General features: G+C 40.6%; 2 protein-coding genes and 1 pseudogene across 2 annotated transcripts in view; 1 reads left to right on the forward strand and 2 right to left on the reverse strand.

Annotated features, from left to right (window-relative positions):
- The window catches only part of Acyp2 (acylphosphatase 2), a 159858-nt gene that overhangs the window by 123824 nt on the left and 16400 nt on the right, over positions 1 to 19634 (forward strand). The window lies entirely within an intron of this gene.
- On the reverse strand, positions 6484 to 7212 carry Tspyl6 (TSPY like 6). Its single transcript, XM_031342121.1, is given in 4 exon segments — positions 6484 to 6542; positions 6545 to 6703; positions 6706 to 6822; positions 6825 to 7212. Coding segments are annotated over 4 exon segments (723 nt in total).
- LOC116070669 lies at positions 14904 to 15871 on the reverse strand (annotated as a pseudogene).

A 19634-nucleotide genomic window follows, 5' to 3' on the forward strand; every position in this document is an offset into this window, starting at 1 on the left:
TTTTAATTTCCTCAGTTTCTGTTTTGTCTCCCTATTCAGTTCTGATTTTTTCAATTTGGATACTGTCTGCATGCCCTCTTGTTAGTCTGGCTAAGGGTTAATCTATCTTGTTGATTTTTTCAAATAACCAGCTCCTGGCTTTGTTGATTCTTTGTATAGTTATTTTTATTTCTACTTGGTTGATTTCAGCCCTGAGTTTGATTATTTCCTGCCTTTTACTTCTCTTAGGTGTATTTGCTTCTTTTTGTTCTTGAGCTTTCAGGTGTGCTGTCAAGCTGCTAGTGTAAGCTCTCTCCAGTTTCTTTATGGAGGCACTGAGAGCTATGAGTTTTCCTCTTAGTACTGCTCTCATTGTGTCCCATAAGTGTTGGAATTTTATGCCTTTATTAAATTCTAAAAAGTCTTTAGTTTATTTCTTTATTTCTTCGTTGACCAAGTTATTGAATAGAGTGTTGTTCAGCTTCCATGTATATGTGGACTTTCTGTTGTTTTTCTTATTATTGAAGACCAGCCTCAGTTCATGGTGATTTGTTAGGATACATGGGATTACTTCAGTCTTCTCCTATCTTTTGAAGCCGGTTTTGTGACCAATTTTATGGTTAGTTTTGGAGAAGGTACCATCAGGTGCTGAGAAGAAGGTATATTATTTTGTTTTAGGATGAAATATCCTATAGATATCTGTTAAATCCATTTGGTTCATAACTTCTGTTAGTTTCACTGTGTCTCTGTTTAGTTTCTGTTTCCATGATCTGTCCATTGATGAGAGTGGGGTGTTGAAGTCTCCCACTATTACTGTGGGGTGCGATGTGTGCTTTGAGCTTTAGTAAAGTTTCTTTTATGAATGTGGGTGCCCTGGCATTTGAAGCATAGATGTTCAGAATAGATTTTCATTTGATGTGTATGAAGTGTCCTCCCTTATATTTTTTGATAACTTTTGGTTGAAAGTTGATTTTATTTAATATTGGAATGGCTACTCCAGCTTGTTTCTTGGGACCATTTGCTTGGAAATTTTTTTCCTTCCTTTTACTCTGAGATAGTGTCTGTCTTTGTCATTAAAGTGTGGTTCCTGTATGCAGCAAAATGCTGGGTCCTGTTTACGTATCCAGTCTGTTAGTCTATGTCTTCTTATTGGGGAAGTGAGTCCATTGATGTTAAGAAATTTTAAGGAACAATGATTGTTGCTTCCTATATTTTTGTTGTCAGAGGTGGAATTATGTTTGTGTGGCTATCTTCTTTTGGGTTTGTTGAAAGAAGATTACTTTCTTGCATTTCTAGGGTATAGTATTCCTCCTTGTTTTGAAGTTTTCCATCTATTATGCTTTTTAGGGTTGGATTTGTGGGATGATATTGTGTAAATTTGGTTTTGTCTTGAAATATCTTGTTTTCTCCATCTATGGTATTGAAAATTTTGCTGGGTACAGTAGCCTAGGCTGGCATTTGTGTTCTCTTAGGGTCTGTATGACATCTTCCCAGGATCTTCTAGCTTTCATAGACTCTGTGAGAAGTCTGGTGTAATTCTGATAGGTCTGCCTTTATATGTTACTTGACCTTTTCCCCTTACTGTTTTTAAAATTCTTTCTTTGTTTTGTGCATTTGGTGTTTTGATTATTATGTGGCAGGAGGAATTTCATTTCTGGTCCAGTTTATTTGGAGTTCTGTATGCATCTTGTATGTTCATGGGCATCTCTTTCTTTCGGTTAGGGAAGTTTTCTTCTATAATTTTGTTGAAGATATTTACTAGTCTTTATAGAAATGGTTCTGCAGTTAAAGAGTGTTTGCTACTCTCAAAAAGGTCCCAGTTTGAGTCCTAGCTTCTTTTTGGGTGGTTCATTACTGCCTGTAACTCCTGCTCCTGGGCATTCACTGGCCTCCAATAGGCAATAACACTCAAGTGCACATATTCCCGACCACCTCCTACCCCACCACACAACAGTAAACATAATTATACATAACATTCTTAAAGTTATATGAGGGAATCAGTTTTATATATAGCAATATCCTTGATGAATGGAACTAAAATACACATGGGGTTTATAATTTATTTTGCTAGAGAAACTATGGTTTGAAATGAAATTACAAGTACTACTAGTGAGTCATTAGCAACTAAAGAAGCAGAGCATGGTAAAATAATAATAAATGGTCCGAGTCCAGAAACCAGAACAGTTTTATTCTTACAGAAAGGTTTTGGCTATTTGAATGTGGCACAGCATATGATCTTATTTGAATTCTAGTCTATGGATTATTGGGTGTGGTGGTTTGAGTACGCCTAGCCCAAGGAGTGGCACTATTTGGAGGTGTGGCCTTGTTGGAGTAGGTCTGGCCATGTTGGAGTAGGTGTGTCACTGTGGGCTTGGGCTTTAAAACCCTCATCCTAGCTGCCTGGAAGCCAGTCTTCTCCTAGCTACCTTTGGAACAAGATGTTGAACTCTCAGCTCCACCAGCCCCATGTCTGCCTGAAAGCTACCATGCTCCCACATAAATAATAATGGACTGAATCTCTGAATCTATAAGCCAGCCCCAATTAACTGTTGTCCTTTGTAAGAATTGCCTTGGTCATGGCATCTCTTCACAGCAGTAAAACCCCAACTAAGACATTGGCCTACCCAAAAAGAGCTGAAACATAGTTTTAAATTGGCCTTTTTTTTTTTTTTTTGCCATATAGGTTCTGGGAAATAGGTCCTTTAATATTTCTTTCCTTACTGAAGTATAATTATACAGAGAGTGCTCAAAGTTTCACAAACTGAATTATGTTCATCACCTAGATCAAGATCCCAGACACTCCAGCCCTGCAGAATATGCAGCCCCCTAAAGTCCCTTCCACCCCAAAGATAAAACTTTGAGACAACTCTCCATGTGCCTTTCACATTTCTACACATCTCATGAGCAGACCACTGACTGCCAGAGTTCAGAGTATCTTTTCAAGGATGCTTATAAACAATTGTGAGAGATGTCTTCAGAGCAAAGAACACATTTTCTAACAGAAATGTGGAACAAAGGGCAGATTTACTTATTATTCAGTATAATATCTTTCTTCAAAGCAAAGGTTAACCATGCTTACTGCCCATTATAAAAGATTCGCTTCCTTAACCTCAGAATTCTTTTCCTATAACACCTATGTGCAATTATCATATAGTTTTCATGTAGCCTCATGGAAATTACTTTCAGAAACAGATGCAAATATTAAGTTAAGTTCCTGTCATCCACATTCTATTAACTAGCAGTCTAACTTGTTAGATTGTAAGTTAAATCCCAACTTCTTCACTGCTGTTGGTAGTGATCATGGTTCTGATGTATACTGTTATAAGCTTAATTTACCTGTTCATAAACTTTATATGTGAAGTGAAATTATGCAGCGTGTGCTTGTCCTTGTGTACCCCAAGTATATTTGTGAGATTCATATTTTTTTACATAATCATAGTTTTTATTTCTCATACCATTCCATTGTGTGAATATTTTAAAACTTTATCTCCTCCCCACCCCCCACTGCTACCCCAGTACTGGGCTAGAGAAATGGCTCACTGGCTTAGCAGTTTGCATACCTGAAGCCCTAGCACTGGAGGTAGATGGGGAAGCAGGTGGAGGCAGGAGAAATGCTGTGGCTTGCTGGCTGCCCGCCTTTACTAGTAAAGTGAGAGTGATAAAGCATGACACCCCACGGCTTTCTACACTTCTTCCTACTAGTAATGGACAGTGAAATCACTTTGGGTATTTGGTATTAAAATTGTGTGATTATTGGGCCTGGGGAGATGGACCAAAGGTTAATGAGCACTAGCTGCTATATTCAATTCCCAGCACTCACATGACAGCTTACTATTAACTCCAGTTCCAGGGAATCAAAAACAATTTCTGACTTCCAAGGGCGCTGTATGCATGTGATACATAAACACACACACAGGCAAAACATTCATACATGTATAAAACATTTGAGGCATATTGGAGAGTGGGGTGGCCAAGATGTGCCACTGTGGGTAGCAGAGAGCAACCTGCAGGAATTGGTATTCTCTTTGTGTCATGTAGGTCCCAGGAATCAAGCAGGGTTGGAATACATATGTATGTGCCCAGAATTAGAGGGTATGTGTGTGGAGACACTCAACTTTCTAATAAATTTGTATCAAACTACTCTCAAATGAGCCCTGAATGAGTCTTTTTTTAAATAATGACTTCATTTTATCATCATGAAGGAAAGACAAACATGACAATTGTACACTTCCAGCTTTACATCACAGTCTCACAACTATCCATGCTGCTTAGGGAAAAAAAAAAAACATCAGTTACCAATCGATTACAGGACAAATTATCAAATAAGACAATCAAGTAGAACCACAAATTTTGTAAATAACAGTCCACATTTCAAGGTCTGACAAATCAAGCAATTTGAAATTAAGGATATAATTTTAACAGAAATCAAAACAATCAAATCAAAACAGAAATCAAACCAAAACAATGAAAACTTATAAATACTCATGTCTTTACATTATAGAGAAATTATATTTTTCTTACATGTTCCCACCTAAAAGTAGAAGAAAATATGTATGATTGTCTTCCCAGTAAACAAACAGATAATATAGTTTACTTAATACTTGTGAAAGATAATGTTTTAATCTCTCACCACGTTAAAACAGAAAATCCCAAAGAGCCATTCTTTCATCTTAAACATATTTCTGGTTATTCTTTTTTGATTGCTAGAGCTGGAACACAGATGTAGAAAAAGCTCATGTTCTTACCACTTATCTACACTTCTAGCCCTCACCTCTAACAGTAAAAACTTCCTTTTCAAGCTGTCAGTCAGTCCACTCTTCTAGTTGTTCCCTGTCTTATTTCTGCTTCATCTCTGGTCTCTGGTTCAGTTTTTTTTTTTTTTTTTTTTTTTTTGCACGCACATACCACTTTATTTCTTGCCTCAATAAACTAGAAATTATCCCTTTTTTCCTATATGCCTTTAACCTTTGAAACATTGTTAAAGGAACACCTCTAGCACTGGAAAGAAGAGACGCCAAAGTCTCTTGCTCAAGCCTTTCTGCTTTAGAAATGATAAAGGTGGAAGTTAGATTTAAAAGCCCACTTTCACAGACACTTTGGGGCTATCGTTTTTAAAGGCAAAGAGGCATGGAGATTAAAGATAAATTCTATCACTAGCTGTTACATGTAATTTAAAAACATGCTTGTTCCAGCTAGGCTCTGGGACTAGCAGCTGCTCTCCTGAGGTCTACTCAGCCCCCATGGCTAGTTAAGGCTTTACTGAGATTCCAACTATGCTCTGAGAACTGCTGCTGCCACCTGCATCCCTGAGTTCCTCCGTGCCCTGTGCCAGCAACAGTCATCTCATCCAGCTCCCTTTAGTCCCAAGGAAGAGACTAGAGACTTATATTTTAAAACTGACCAGATAGCTCAAAGGCTGGGTGAAGAATATCTTACCTCATCTCCCTTAGCCTCTGCAGCGGCCTGCGGAGGCTAGAAACTGTTGGTGCCCCTCGAGACCTACATGTCTGCAGCTTCCTATCTGCTCCACAGCCTGGTCCAGATCTCAGTCCTCTCCCTAGTCTACTCCCCTTTCCTCCTCGGATCCAGAAACCTCACCTCTATATCTTCACCAAGGATTGTATTCTGCCATCTTTACTTACCCAATCAAGAGACAAATAGGGAAACTCTGTGTACAGCTAGCACCTTGGCCACATTTTCTTCAGGTTGAGGAAGGGAGGCAAATAAAGGTGCCTAAATTTTTATTAGTTCACTGGTTGGGGTTGTGTCTGTTCCTTGAGAATAAGATTTACCCTGTTACCCAAGTTTCTGGCTGATGATAATGGGTGGTGGTAGTAGTAGGTAGAAAAGAAAATCCCTGAGGAAAGGGTCTTTCTATACTCTGGCAGAAAATCTTTTCCATTACTGGTTCTGGAGATCCTGGTTTACCAGACAACAGAAAATGGTAGCTGATAATGGTCAATGGTCTGATGTTTGTTCATCTGCTGGCAGCCACTCAAGTGGGGAAATCCTGTAGCAAGCCACAATATGAAGCCATGTAAGTTACACAAACCAAATGGCAAATTACTATGTTCTTAGTTGATGTTGGCAGTCCTCCACAGTTTTCCACAGGCCATTAGTCCATACGGACAAATGCAGAAAACTGTAAGGCAGGTAACCAGGCATAGCTTGAAATCCAGGTGGGAGACCAAAGGCCCTTGAAACAAATGATGCCCAGACAGTGCAGAAAAGGAGTGTGAAATGTACAGCGTCACTTCCTTGGCTTAGAACGGGTAGACCAGACATGTGTATCGGGTTATAAAAATGCAGAAAATCATAAAGTTGTGTGGAAATGAGGCAGCAGAACCATTGAATTTTCAGTCTTGTAGCTGCAAAGTTTAAAACCAAAAGCTTAGGGGGGGGTACAGAAATGTCAACACACAAAAGAAGGTATACCTGTTCTTTTACCCAGGTCCAGTAATAAGTCATAGAGGACCTATATGGGAGTAATCACACAGACAATCGTTAACAAGACTGGAGCCCAAAGGGCCCAGGGATCTCCACAGGCTCTCTATCTGGTGACTTCTGGATCTAGGGGGCCCTGCTTGTAAGGGATAGTACTGCCGTAGGTTTGTCCAGAGGTCCTCTTTGATAATCTGGGTGATCCTCTCACACTCTGGATGGCTGTAGTCTGAAAGCCAGGTGAAGAAACTACATGTGACATCCTGATTCCCATGGATGAAGGGTGCCATATGATTAGAGTAGAGAGCGATACCACTTGGCCAGTGGGTCTGATCTAGTATGCCTTGACAATCAGCTTGTTTCTAAAGAAGGGGTTTCTTCAAAAGAAGAACTTGAACTCACCCTGGAGAGTCTGGACTCTTTCACCTCCAGGTTCATCAAGTGTGTTAGCATCTCTGCATATTGGCCCGTAATCATTTTGAACAGCTGCGGGTGATTCCAAAGGGAACTGATCCAGAAGCCTGGGATGCTCTGGATTCCATAGTTCCTGCACTCCAGGCGGCACTACTGGATCTACCCATACTTGTCTTCCAGCTTCAGGAAGGCATGGTTGGCCTGGGCATTCATGGTGTTCAGGTCCAGCTGGACATCCTCCAGGCACCTCATCTGCAGAGCCACATCGGGGAACCACGGCCCTGCTTCCTCTACCCACTGTTTGCCTCCATCCATGCCTGCTGGCTTCTCTGCCATTTCCTCCCCTGGGCTCCTGTCAGTCTTCTGAACCTTGGCCATGCCATCAGGGCAGACCTTTCTACACTGTAGCTTTCTGGGCCCTTCACCTTACCCAGGCCAAGCAAGCTTCATGTGAGGCCACCATTAGAGGTGGCATGGGTGGCCTCTGGGCCTTCCAGGGGTGGTGAGGCCACCTCCTGTCTCACATCTGCAACAAAGTGACCACAATCCCAGCAGGCTGGGTTCTGGGGGAGTCTCATCAGCTGTCTCCAACTCACAAGGGATGCCACGCTCATCTTCAGGCCTGGGTCTGGAGAGCACACCAGGCTTCATGCTGCCCTCATCTGCTTCAGCGCTTATGTTGCCTCACCATGCTCCTGCTGTGCCCCATGGTCAGAGGGTGTGATTGTGTGGGGAGTGGAGGGCAGGGCTCTTCTCTATTCCACTGAGGAAGCTCAGAGGGAGCAGTAAGGCTCTGGCAGGAACATATTCCTCACAGATGAGGCCACCTGACCGATGGTGTGGATGGTCGAATGACACTGGGCCTTTTCAGTACATAGGCTTTTATATATTTCTATCTAAAGGTGTATAGTCCAATGGTCTTGCCTAACTTTAAGGAGTCAAGGAGCTAAATCATACCCCACCCACCCCCAAATCCAGCTGGATTGAGTTGCCAAGCAAACTCAGCAGGGGTCAATTCCTCAAGGCTCCAGTAGGAAATTGCCAATGCAGAGAGGCCAGGCACTGACTCAAGGGCACACTCTCAATCTAGCTGTTGTGATGGACTGTCTCAGTCCCGCTGTTGTCACAGACTATTTCATTCCTTCCTTCTTAAAGTTGCTTTTGTTGGATATCATCTTACAGCAACAAGAAAAGTAACACAGGACTTGTGTACTATTGTAATAATTTTGGATTTTATTCTTATTGTAATCAGAAATCACTATAGGAGTTTGAGTGGAGGACTCAAAACTCTGTTTTATGTTTCGCATGGATCACTCTGGCTCATGGTTAAAATGTAGACTATGTGGAAGCAATGATACATCTTGGGGAGCTGATTCTAAGCGTCAGGGTAAGACATTTTTCTCCCATCAGATGGTAACAGTAGCAGTGGATAGCAGATATGATGTGGGGGTGCAGTTACATGATTTTGAGATGAACTTGATAGTGGGCTATGATGTGGGGGGTACAGTTAGTGTGATTGTGAGATGAACTGGAGAGTGTGCTATAAAAGACATCAAGGACGACTCCTAAGCTTTTGACCAGAGCAGTTAGTACAATTGCATTGGTAGCAGAAACAGGGATGTCTTGATGAAGCCGATCTTTGCTGTGCTCTGGGCATACTAAGCTGGAGGTGACTTAGGTAATAGAGTTCTGTTGCCAGTCTGCCTTTTGAGTTTGGAGTTGAGAGGTTAGAGCTGAGGACATCCATGCTGGAGATAATGGGCAGATGTGCTCATTCAAGCCTGCAGTCTCAGGTCAAGAGGAAGAAACAGCAAAACTAACCCAGGTGGAGGGGTGATCAGGGAGGTGGGAGAGAAGTTAGGACAATGCGGTGTTGGAAAAGCAAAGATGTAAATGGACATGTTCAAATTCAAGCTGCATTTAAGTCAATGAGGAGGAGCAAGAGAGGTCACAACTGGATTTTAGAACAGAAGAATCATTGGCAAAAGAGTCTTCAGTTATTTTTCAATTGCTGTGATAAGGCATCATGACCAATGCAACTTATAGAACAAAGTGTTTATTATGGGGCTTATAGTTTCAAAAGATGAGTCCATGGCCATCCTGATGAGGAGCATGGCAGCAGGCAGGTAGGCATAGTGACGGAACAATATCTTCATCTGGTCAACAAGCAGGAAAACACAGAGGGCAGGGCAATTGGAAATGATATGGGCTTTTGAAACTTCAGAACCAACACCCAGGGACATTCCTTTTCCAACAAGACCACACCTCCCAATCCTTTCCAGGCAGTCCTACCAACTAAAGAACAAGCATTCAAATATATGAGCTTAAGGGAGCCACACTCATTCAACCATGGTGAGTTGAGAGAACTTGGGCTAGAATCCATTTAAAAAGAATAAAAGGAAAGAAACTGGCAACAGTATATATTGACTGTTCTTTTGAATAATTTTGATCCAAATGGAAACTTAGAAATGCGGTCATGACAAGAACAGTGGAGGTGACAGTTTAGAGAAAATAACCAGGAAAAAGTGAAAGGAGCAAATATAACCAATCCTCTGAAGGTTCTTTTTTTTCTTTAAAGAAATTTGATAATGGTTTATAGAAAAGTGGGTCAAAGAAAGTATTGGGGGTTTTTGTTATTGTTGTTTTCTTTTGTTTTTAAACAATAGAACATAGGCTGGTGAGATGGCTCTTTAGATAAAAGTACTTCCTACATAATCCTAACCAGTTCAAGCTCAATCCCTGGAACTCTTGGGTATAGAAGAAAACCAACTCCTGAAAGTTATCTTCTTGTTACTGGTGGTTGGGAACTGGGCCGGGTGTTCCAGGTTCTTGGTTTATACTCTGAAGAACTAGAAATTGAGGCTTATAGCAAGTTGCAAAAAGAAGCAAGACAGCATGCTTTGGAGCAGAATGATAGTGAACATTACAAAGGGATACACTGAAGATTGATAGGGGCCCATAAATGAGAATATCCCAAGGGCCATGACTATTGTTTGAGGGCTTTCTTTTAGGGGGTTGGAGAAAAGGATGGGTTCAGTTATTAAGGGGTGTGGTTTGAATGGCTCTCTATTTTGATTGATAGATTAGGTCCTGCAGCACATGCTCTTCCTCATAATTGTATGCACACTCATATTATTTTTAGGCATAAGATGGTAAATAGGAAATGCTTCATAAAATATTTTTGCAGGACAGTGCATATTAAGAAACTGTGCTGCCAAGTACATTACCACAAGAATGAAAGATACATAACCCAAAACTAAATGGAGCTCCCAGGTTACTAAACTGTCTCCTATATTTGTCTGCCACACACTGACTTCTGTGGCACACTCTCGTACATACATCATGCATACAGTAATAAATTTTTAAAATTAAATTTGAGAAAAAGATTCATGCATATCTACCTCTGTAGATGATCTAACAGAGAGCAAAACCAAATAATGGAGAAGATGGAAGGAGAGTTATTAAAGGAATTTCTTGATAGGGTAGAGGAGATGGCGCACGTGCCTGAGTTCAGCAGGAGTCAGGTATTTTATAGAAACACAACGACTCACCTCTTATAGCTGACAGGAAGACAGGGAGTGTAGATGGGCACACAGGTGACAAAAATGGTCATGAGGTTCACGGGATTGCCTCTGATTGCTTTGATAGTCTCAGGAAAGGAGAGAAGAAGATTGTGGACCAAGCATGAGGAAATGACAAGAGATTGTGGGAATCTGAGGAGAGGGAAGAAAGTGTGATGGAGTTGCTGTGAGAGTAGATAGGTGGCTGAATTGTGAGTGAGAATTGTACTAAGTCAGAGCTGACTGAAACAAGAATGGCAAGAATAGGATTAAAATGTTTGGTTTTAGATGCACAGAGGAAAGGGCCATTGGAAAAGTGTTCTGATTCTGGGGCAAGAGCTAGTATGCTGATGGGTCATAAAAGTTAAAGAAGTAAGTGAGGGCATGAAATTTGCCAGAATCCTATTTCTCAGTCCATGTCAGGCTATCATGAGACTTATTCAAGGTTCTTGCACATTGGATGCGAGTAAACTATGATACCCGGATTCGAAGAATCTTCTGTGTTTATATTGAAATTACTGAAAGAGAAGACCAGTAAGAAGCAGGACTGAGCCAAGAACCAACAACATTCTTGATAGTGTGGAATGTCATGTGTCTAGCCATAATGTAAAGTTGTCAGCATCATCGGGACATTCAAGGCTGTGTCAGTGTTATAGAGCAAAGATGAGGCTCACCACTTCTGGGTAAACTTTGACTTGTGGGAAGGCAGACAGTCAGAATCTCTTATTTCTAATCTCACAGACTCAGCTATATGCTATTTTTAAAGAGCCCAGAAGAAGACTACACACATATATAATAGGGAATCAAAAATTAAAACCATATGTCCTTTTTAAAATTTAAAAAAAGTTAATGCTGATAATACTTTGAGCTATTTCCTCTTTGTGTTCCTAAACTAGGAACAAGGAATTATTGAAAAGAACCATTGCAACACCAGGGCTAAAACATGCTTCTTGTGATTATTGTTTTGTTGTATTGATTTTAGAATTAGTAAATAGGACTCATACAGAATTTTCAAAGTGCAGTCAATAGAGAAGACGGGTGGAGCAAAGGAAGGAAAGAAGGGGGCCTCTAGGGACTACTTCAGTTGAGTTACGCATTTATCATCACACAGAATCCTTGGCATCTTTAAAATCTCCAGAAAACAACAAAAAAGCATGTTACAAAGGTAAAGCCAGTGTAGGAGGAAAGAAAAGACCCTGTGAATTATAGCCATGTTCTTCCTTGACTCCTCAAACAGTGTTACTTAGTTCTCACTTGTTTTGAACGAGAGCCCTCACAAGCCATTTGACTCTTTAAACAGCCTTGTTTGTTCAGAACTATTGTTCTTTGGACTAGGCTGCCCAGTTTCAGAAACTGAGAAATTGAAAAAACTGATGGTAGGCCAGAGAAGAAACACATTGTTAATTTCCTGTTTCCCATAGAAAGTCTATTAAACCATTTGTATAGGGGATGATTACATAGACATTGTAAGTGGCTTCCCAGTGGCTTTCTTTATAGCTGTGACAGAGGCTCCTGCCTCTTAGAAAGATCATGTGGATCATATAAATATAGGAAACATGTGTGTTGTTATGATTTAGATATTGATTTACCTTAGGAAAGTTGATAATTGTGAGTAACTTTACTAATGTGCTCAAACAGCAACATAGGTAACTGCTTCCTGAAGATGTAAGATACTGAAGGTCTGTGAAGTCCTGGCTCAGCTGACCAGCTCTAAGGTAGCAGAGGCAGATGGCAGGGCTAGCCCAAGTTAGCCATGGGTAGGCAGAGCCACAGGCCCATGATTAGACCTGTGCAGTAACCATTGTCAGTGGTCTCCTCCTGTGAATGCAATATAGTAGCAAAATGCCACACTCTTACAGTGTTCTTCCCACACAGTGCCCAAACAGCAGCCTTTATGCCAGTTGTCCCTTCTAGAGAATTCACAAAAGTGTAACTGAATAAACTAAACAATGAATGCTTTTAAAATGAAACAAATTGTAAGTATATATTTAGATGGCAAGTTGTTTTGAAATGATCTATAATTTTGGTTCAGAGATCTATAATTTCCGGAGGCAGGAGAAGTATAAAAGATACTGGGTATAGTGAGGAAAATGTGAGTTCTGGCTGAACATTAGATTTTTTTTTAAAAAAATTAGTTATATGTATGTGTGTGCATCTGCATTGTGTATATGCATCACATGGTGTGCTTGGTGCCTGGGGAGGTCAGAAGAAGGCATTGAATCCCTCAGAATTGGAGTTACAGATGGTTGTAAGCAATCATGTGGGTGCTGGGTACTGAATCCAGGTCTTCTGCAGAAGCAATAAGTGCTCTCACCTGTTGAGCCATCTCTCCAGCCCCAGTGAATATTAGGTTTTTAATCAAATTATATGAATGGAGAGATGGAGGCAATGAAAGCAAATATAGTAAATGTTAACTGGCAACACACACACTTGCACACACAGATGAATGCATTCTCGAAGAAAACACACAGCCATTTAATCTTACTGTTTCTTCTGTGTTTTGGTATATGTATGAAAAAATTTGTATTAGAATGAAAGTCAATGTAATCACTATTCTCATTTTAGAAAGCAAGCACTTTTTCCCAACTGAGCCTTCTCACTGGTCCAAAGAAATTGTTTTGTTGTTTTGGTTTTGGGTGGTGCTGGGGCTTGAACCCAGGGCCTAAATGGATTGTGCTAGGCTAGCACACTGTCACTGTCCTGTTTCCTAAAGCTGGATGAGGCAGATGACAAAAAGCAACAAGGAGAGAAAAAGGATACAGGTATGACCCATTGGACTTTGGACAAATACTTAGTTTATTTGACCCTAAGATTTCTTCATCTGTTTTATACATACTGTCTGTAAGGAGTGATATGATGATTAAGTTGATGACATGCATTGCAGAGATTATGTTATCTGTATTTTTTCCTTGCCTTAGAGCCTTTCTGCCATTATAGCCACGAGAAGGGCAGAGAGGAAGGATGCCTCTCAAATGAAGGGGCATAATACTAGCAATGTCCTACTAAAAGTGTAGTTCAAACTCGGCAACATTGCCTGCTCCATTACCTGGAGCTTCTTGAAAAAGTACAATTTTAAGCCTTCCCTGGGTTCTCTGAATTGGATCCTGCATTTTAGCAATGCCCTCAGGCAATTCACCTCTACACGAAAGCCAAAAAGGCTTGGACCTGTACATGACTCAGTTGTAAAGGTGATTGCTGCCAAATCTGATAGTCTAAATTCAATTCCCCTGCCTCACATGGTGGAAGGCAAGACCTGACACCTGTAGGCTGTACTGTGTGACCACACATGTGCTGTGACATACCTACCCACATGCTAAGGAAGCAGAGGGAATACAGGAAGACTCCTACTTTCTTCTCCAAAGGGACTATGTGAAGAAGACCGAAATCAGAGCTGAGGAACTTGTCTGCTGGCTTTTCCTTGTCTGGGTCAAACTCCATAGGGGGTCTGAGGGTGAGCTAAGAAGCCAAGGGGACATGTCCAAACTTAGACATCTGCTCCCACTTGCACAGGTAGCAGAGGATCAACAGAGCAGCTGCAGTCTGCTGAACAGAGGGAGCCTGAGGTAGCACTGTGTGCTACCCCAGATTGTCACACTGAAAAGATGCAGCAAACCATAATTCAAAGGCTGGCTGGGAAGCTAGGGCAGGGAGGTTAGAAAGCTGCCCCAGGCTGGTGACAGTTGTTGACTACCAGAATCCAAGAGCTTCCCTGAACTGTGCAAAATCAACTGGAAAGGACCCCTGGCCTTTCTCAGCCAAGGACTTATGCATCAAAGCCACCAAGGCTCCAAAGATCCAGATAGAGAACAGATCTTGCAATGGAACTCAGGGCTGATGAGAACCATGCAACTTTCTTCTCTCTCAGAGCCAGGAGATCACTAATCCGTTCCCCTTCTACAAACCCAGACACCATCATGGAAACAGATTGAGGAAGTCATTAAAGTTCTGATCATTTGTCCAAACAGTAAGAACCACCATGAATTTCTTACGAAGGGAGTATTTTTATAATAAATATTTTTTTTTCTTTTTTTCTGTCTCTGAGAAGACAGGGTTTCTCTGTATAGCCCTGGCTGTCCTGGAACTCACTCTGTAGACCAGGCTGGCCTTGAACTCAGAAATCTGCCTGCCTCTGCCTCCCAAGTGCTGGGATTAAAGGTGTGTGCCACCACTGCCCGGCTGGGAGTATTTTTTAAAATACATACTGACATAAAACATAAAAATGCAAGGGTAGAAACTCAATAGCAGAATGTGATGTGATGTTATTTTTCTTTTTCTTTTTTTCTTTTTTGGATTGTAAATGTATTTTATTTTGTAAGCAACAATCAAAATATATTTGTGTGACTGATTTTTTTCAAATAGTGAATGGGATCTTAACAAAATTTGTTCACTTTGATGTATTCCTGAACAAGCCCAGACAAATACACAGAAGCAAGTGCACAACTGAGATGGGAGGTGGCACAGTTGTCTCACATATCACCAGATCATCTTCAGTTCCCTTGACTGTGAGCATTAGGAGCAAGGAAGGACGATATACTCAGTGCCACTGATAGCTCTCAATGTCGATTTAAATACAACGGTATCCAACATTGCTGCCAAACATTGGACAATATTTGAAGTCATAAGCACACCCACATGTCCTTCCAAATGACGTTTGGGATCCTGCTTGCCAACATTCTTCATTGCCAGCTGTTCAGGTGTCATCTTATCTTCTTCTTCTACAGCCTTACTATAATTCTTGGCTAATTCCAACATCTCTTTTACCACTGATTCATTGTGTTTACAGTGTCCACTGTAGTGCTGAAGTGTCAATCCTTCCATCCAACTCTTCTTATGCAAATTTAACAGCATCTTCTTTTCCAGTTCATTTTTCCGATAATTAATTGTGATGGAGTAATAATGTCTGTTTAAAAGGTGAATTAATGCCTGGATAGATGGCTTGTTTAAGTGGCACAGATTTGAAGTCATTTGTCTTGGTTCATGTCCTAAGACCATCATATTAGCATTGATCAGTCTGAAGGCATCAATAACAGTCTTTCCTTTTACACTCTGAATGGGATCCACAACCATTGCCACAGCTCTCTCTGACAAGGCTTCAAAGCTCTGCTGAGTGTTGATATTCACACCAGAAAGCCAGCAGCCAAAGCCAGGGTGACTATAATATCAACCAAGAACCATCTCGGGCCTTCCTGTTTGTTTCAGCATATCCTACATTTTGTCTTGGAACACTGGATAAACTGCTTCTACACTGACACCAGTTCCTGACTGTGGCATAGCAAACACATCAAACACTCAAACATATCAACAAATTCGCCAAGCATTAGACCCATAACTTCCATAGGAACTCCAGCACAACCATATTTTAACATCTTTAGCAACGCCAAGGAAGAGGTATAAACTCGTTCTGTTGTGTCCACTGCAGGAGCATCTGTAGGTGGTCCCTGGCCCAAACCAGGCATACTTCCTCCAAGTCTAAGAAGTCTGTCCTTGTTAAACTTGAATTTGCTGAATTTGAGAAATTTCTTATTAACTCCAATTCTTGCTAATTCTAGCAGATACAATTTTTCACAAGTAGTTTCTTTTTTTTCCCTCTTTCTCTGAGACAGTGAGGGTAGCACCTCACACTCAACAAGGGCCTGGCTTGGAGAACCGGCAATGAATCAGCCCAATTCCATTCAAAGGAGTCACCCAGGCCTCTGCTGAGAAATAATTCCCATTATCTTTCTTAATACAAGACATAATGTCAAATATAAAATACTATCTAGCACCTATATAATGGCAATTTGCCTTTATAAGAGTTGCCTTGGTCATGGTATCTCTTCACAGCAATGGAAACCCTGAAACAGAAATTGGTACTAATTGGTACTAGGGACTGGGGTTTTGTTGTGATAGGCCTGGCCATGCTTTTGTTTGGAAGAATGTAGATTTTTGGATTTTAGAAAGCAGTGGAATGCTTTAAGTGGGGCCATCCTACAGGGAACATAGAAGATGGTGATGCTGAGAGTAATTTGAACTGTGAGAACCTGTTCAAGAGGTTTCAGAGAAGAATGTTCTTATCTGGCCAAGAGACTGTTTTTGTGATATTTTGTCAAAGAATGTAGTTGTTTTTTGTCCTTGGTGAAAGAAAAGTCTGCCTGAGGCTAAATTAAAGAGTTTTGGCATTGGCAGAGGAAATTTCATAACAGCCTAGTGTTGACTCTGTCATATAGTTATTAGTGTTCACTCTTTTGAAGACCTCTAATGAAAAGGAGCAAGCTGAGCAAGGAAAAATATACAATGTATGGTTAAAGGAGAAAGGGAACACCAGGAAATGGAATGGACCTAAGTCTTATCTATGTTCAAGAAGATAAACAAAGAAAAGCCTGATGTTAAATGGAATAAAGGGAGTGGTGAACTCACAGTGAGACCCCACCCAGCTAAGCTTCCAACTTGTGAAAAGGAATTAAAGAAAAGCTTAGAGCCAGTTTTAGCGACACACGTCTTTAATCCCAGCACTCCATTGGTAGAGGCAAGCAGATCTCTTGAGTTTAAGGTCTGCCTGGTCTACATATCCGGTTTCAGGATAACCAAGCTTAGACAGTGAAGGAAATCAACAAAAACGGAAAGATGGTGAAGATGTAATTGAATGAATGGATCATGTTCTCTCCCTAGAAAGCGTCACAACTTGGCAGCTTTAAAAGGGTGTGGGATCTCCCACCAAGGCCATAAAAAGCTGCTGAGACCAGGTATATATTATAGGTGTCCCTGCCTGGAAGCCTGGAAAAGCCATTTCATGAAGCTGTGAAGGTGAGGCCTGGATTGCCTTGGAGATTCTAAGATATTGGAGATGCCAGAGTTGTGAGATACCTGCCGAGCAAATCTGCTAACTGGGAGTAGATCCATCCCAAGAAAGGGAACATGTTGAAGTTAACAAAGCTGAAAGGAGTTGGAGAACTTAAGAGCACTTTGACATCAGACATGGAGATGTTTGCCCTGATGGTTTTTGATCTTGCTTTGGTCCAGTATTCCCTCACTATACTCTCTTTCTTCCCTTTTGGAAAGGCAATGTATATCCTGTGCCATTATATGCTGAAAGTTAAGAGATTGCATGAATCTTCAGAAGAGATTTTGAACTTTGGACTTTTAAACAGGATTTAGAATGTTGTAGACTATGGGGACTTTTGAAGTTTGAATGAATGCATTTCTGCATTATGATATGATGACAAGTCTATGAGCATCAGGAGTAGAGTGTGATGGTTTGAATGAAAATAGTCCCCATAGGCCCATATGGAGTGGCACTATTAGAATGTGTGGCTTTGTTGGAGGAAGTAGTAACTGGAGGTGGGCTTTGAGGTCTCAGATGCTCAAGCCACACCCAGTGTAGCAATCACTTCCTGCTGCCAGTGGGTCCAGATGTAGAATTCTCAGCTTTTTCTGCCTGCATGCTGCCATGCTTCCCATCATGATTATAATGGACTAAACCTCTGAAACTGTAAGACAGTCCCAATTAAATGCTTTATAAGAATTGTAGTCATGGTGTAAAACCCTAACTAAGACACTTGTGTGTGTGTGTGTGTGTGTGTGTGTGTGTGTGTGTGTGTGTGTAAAATCTGTTGTAGATATAGCAAAAGTAGATGGAAGACTTTGGTATTACCTTTATCTGCTTCTGTATTATTTGAATTGTTACAGTCCCTTATTTTGCATATTTTTGATTAAGAAAATATTTTACAAAGCCTATAAGAATCCCTGTCTTAGAAATGCACCCTATTAAAGTGACTGTTACTCTACTAGAAAGCTAAGTCAGAGTTTCCATTGGCTCAATGAGAAATTCATCAGCTCTGGAAGCTTGGATGTAAAGGAAATAGATAAGATAGGTCAATATGGAAGAATAGCTCAGTGAAAGCCTTTTGAGTGAAAAAGCCATGGAAAGGCAAAATTTGGTTCAGGCTGGTAGGAATTACAACCAGTAAAACAAGGGCCAATGATGTGAGTGAGGCTGGGGGTGCCAAAACTTTCCTAGAAGAATTGAGTTATTTGGTAGGTGAACAGTGACTATTTAGTGATAGATAAACCCACTTTATAAGCTCTGCAAACACATCTCCCCAAGATAACAATGTTGAGATCATTTTAGAAATAAGAGGGAGTGATTCCCCTATGTCTTTTTATGTCCACCCAGTTCTAGGGAATGTGAGACTAGGTTTCTGAAGATGAACCAACAACCTTCCTTTCCTCTTGTGGGATGCTGTGGTAAAAGGATTGTGGGCAGAAGCATCCTCTCAACCAGCTTCCTTGGCGTAGGTCAGAGGGGTCCCCAAAGAAGCTATTTCTGCTGCTGGGAAAAAGGCTAACGAGTGTCTTCCTAGAATTGGTTCTCATTTCAGAGTCAAAAATAGCTTTAAAATGTTGTGTTATTTGGGAATTGGGGCCTATTCATTCTAAATGCATCTGTCAGGAGCTCTTAGAAATTAGTTGAAATTCAAATAAAGTCCAAATAAGGCTTATATCATACTCATCAATTTCAAGCTCAAAAAACACTCACAAAACCTGTACCACAGTTACTGTCACAGCCTAAGACACAAGATAAAAAGTGTTAGTGTTCTGCTTACCATGGTTACTTTGAACACAAGCCACAATATTAAATTCCTTTAAAAGTGTTCCTTCCTACCTACGTGAACTTTTCAACTGAGATTCATTTTCATATTCTAAAGTTTTAGTGTCATCAAACAGTTCTATATCTTAATTGTGTTATTCCACTGCTTTTCTTACTTGGAATGAATCCATTGGACCATTAAGGTCATAAAGCCTGGAATGGGTGCAAGAATTTTTCCCTTTCTCTTCATTCCAATTTTAGTGAGTTCTTTGACTTAGGCATTGTAAGGAAGCTTCCTCTTTTGCTTCCATGTGACTCCATAAGGACGATGCCAAGTGCTTGCTGACAGAAAAATTTCTCCTGTGCCCATGTGCTCGAGGCTCTTCCCCACTTTCTCTTCTATTAATTTCAGTGTATCTAATTTTTTTAAAAACTTTTATTGCATTATGATGAGAAAAGTTACATGACTTCAATTTATCTGAATTTGTTAACACTTAAGAACATATTTTAAGTAAATAGAATTAAATCACATTCTTGTTTCCCTTTTGTACCCCCACTCCTCCCAGAGACCCTCCCTTCAATACTTACAATATCTTTTTTCTCATGTTCTTTAAACTTTATAAAATATTATAACAATAAAAATGAGTATTATAAAAGTTGTTTGATATAAAACA

Source organism: Mastomys coucha, unplaced genomic scaffold, assembly GCF_008632895.1.
Source record: "Mastomys coucha isolate ucsf_1 unplaced genomic scaffold, UCSF_Mcou_1 pScaffold22, whole genome shotgun sequence".
Lineage (NCBI taxonomy): Eukaryota > Metazoa > Chordata > Mammalia > Rodentia > Muridae > Mastomys > Mastomys coucha.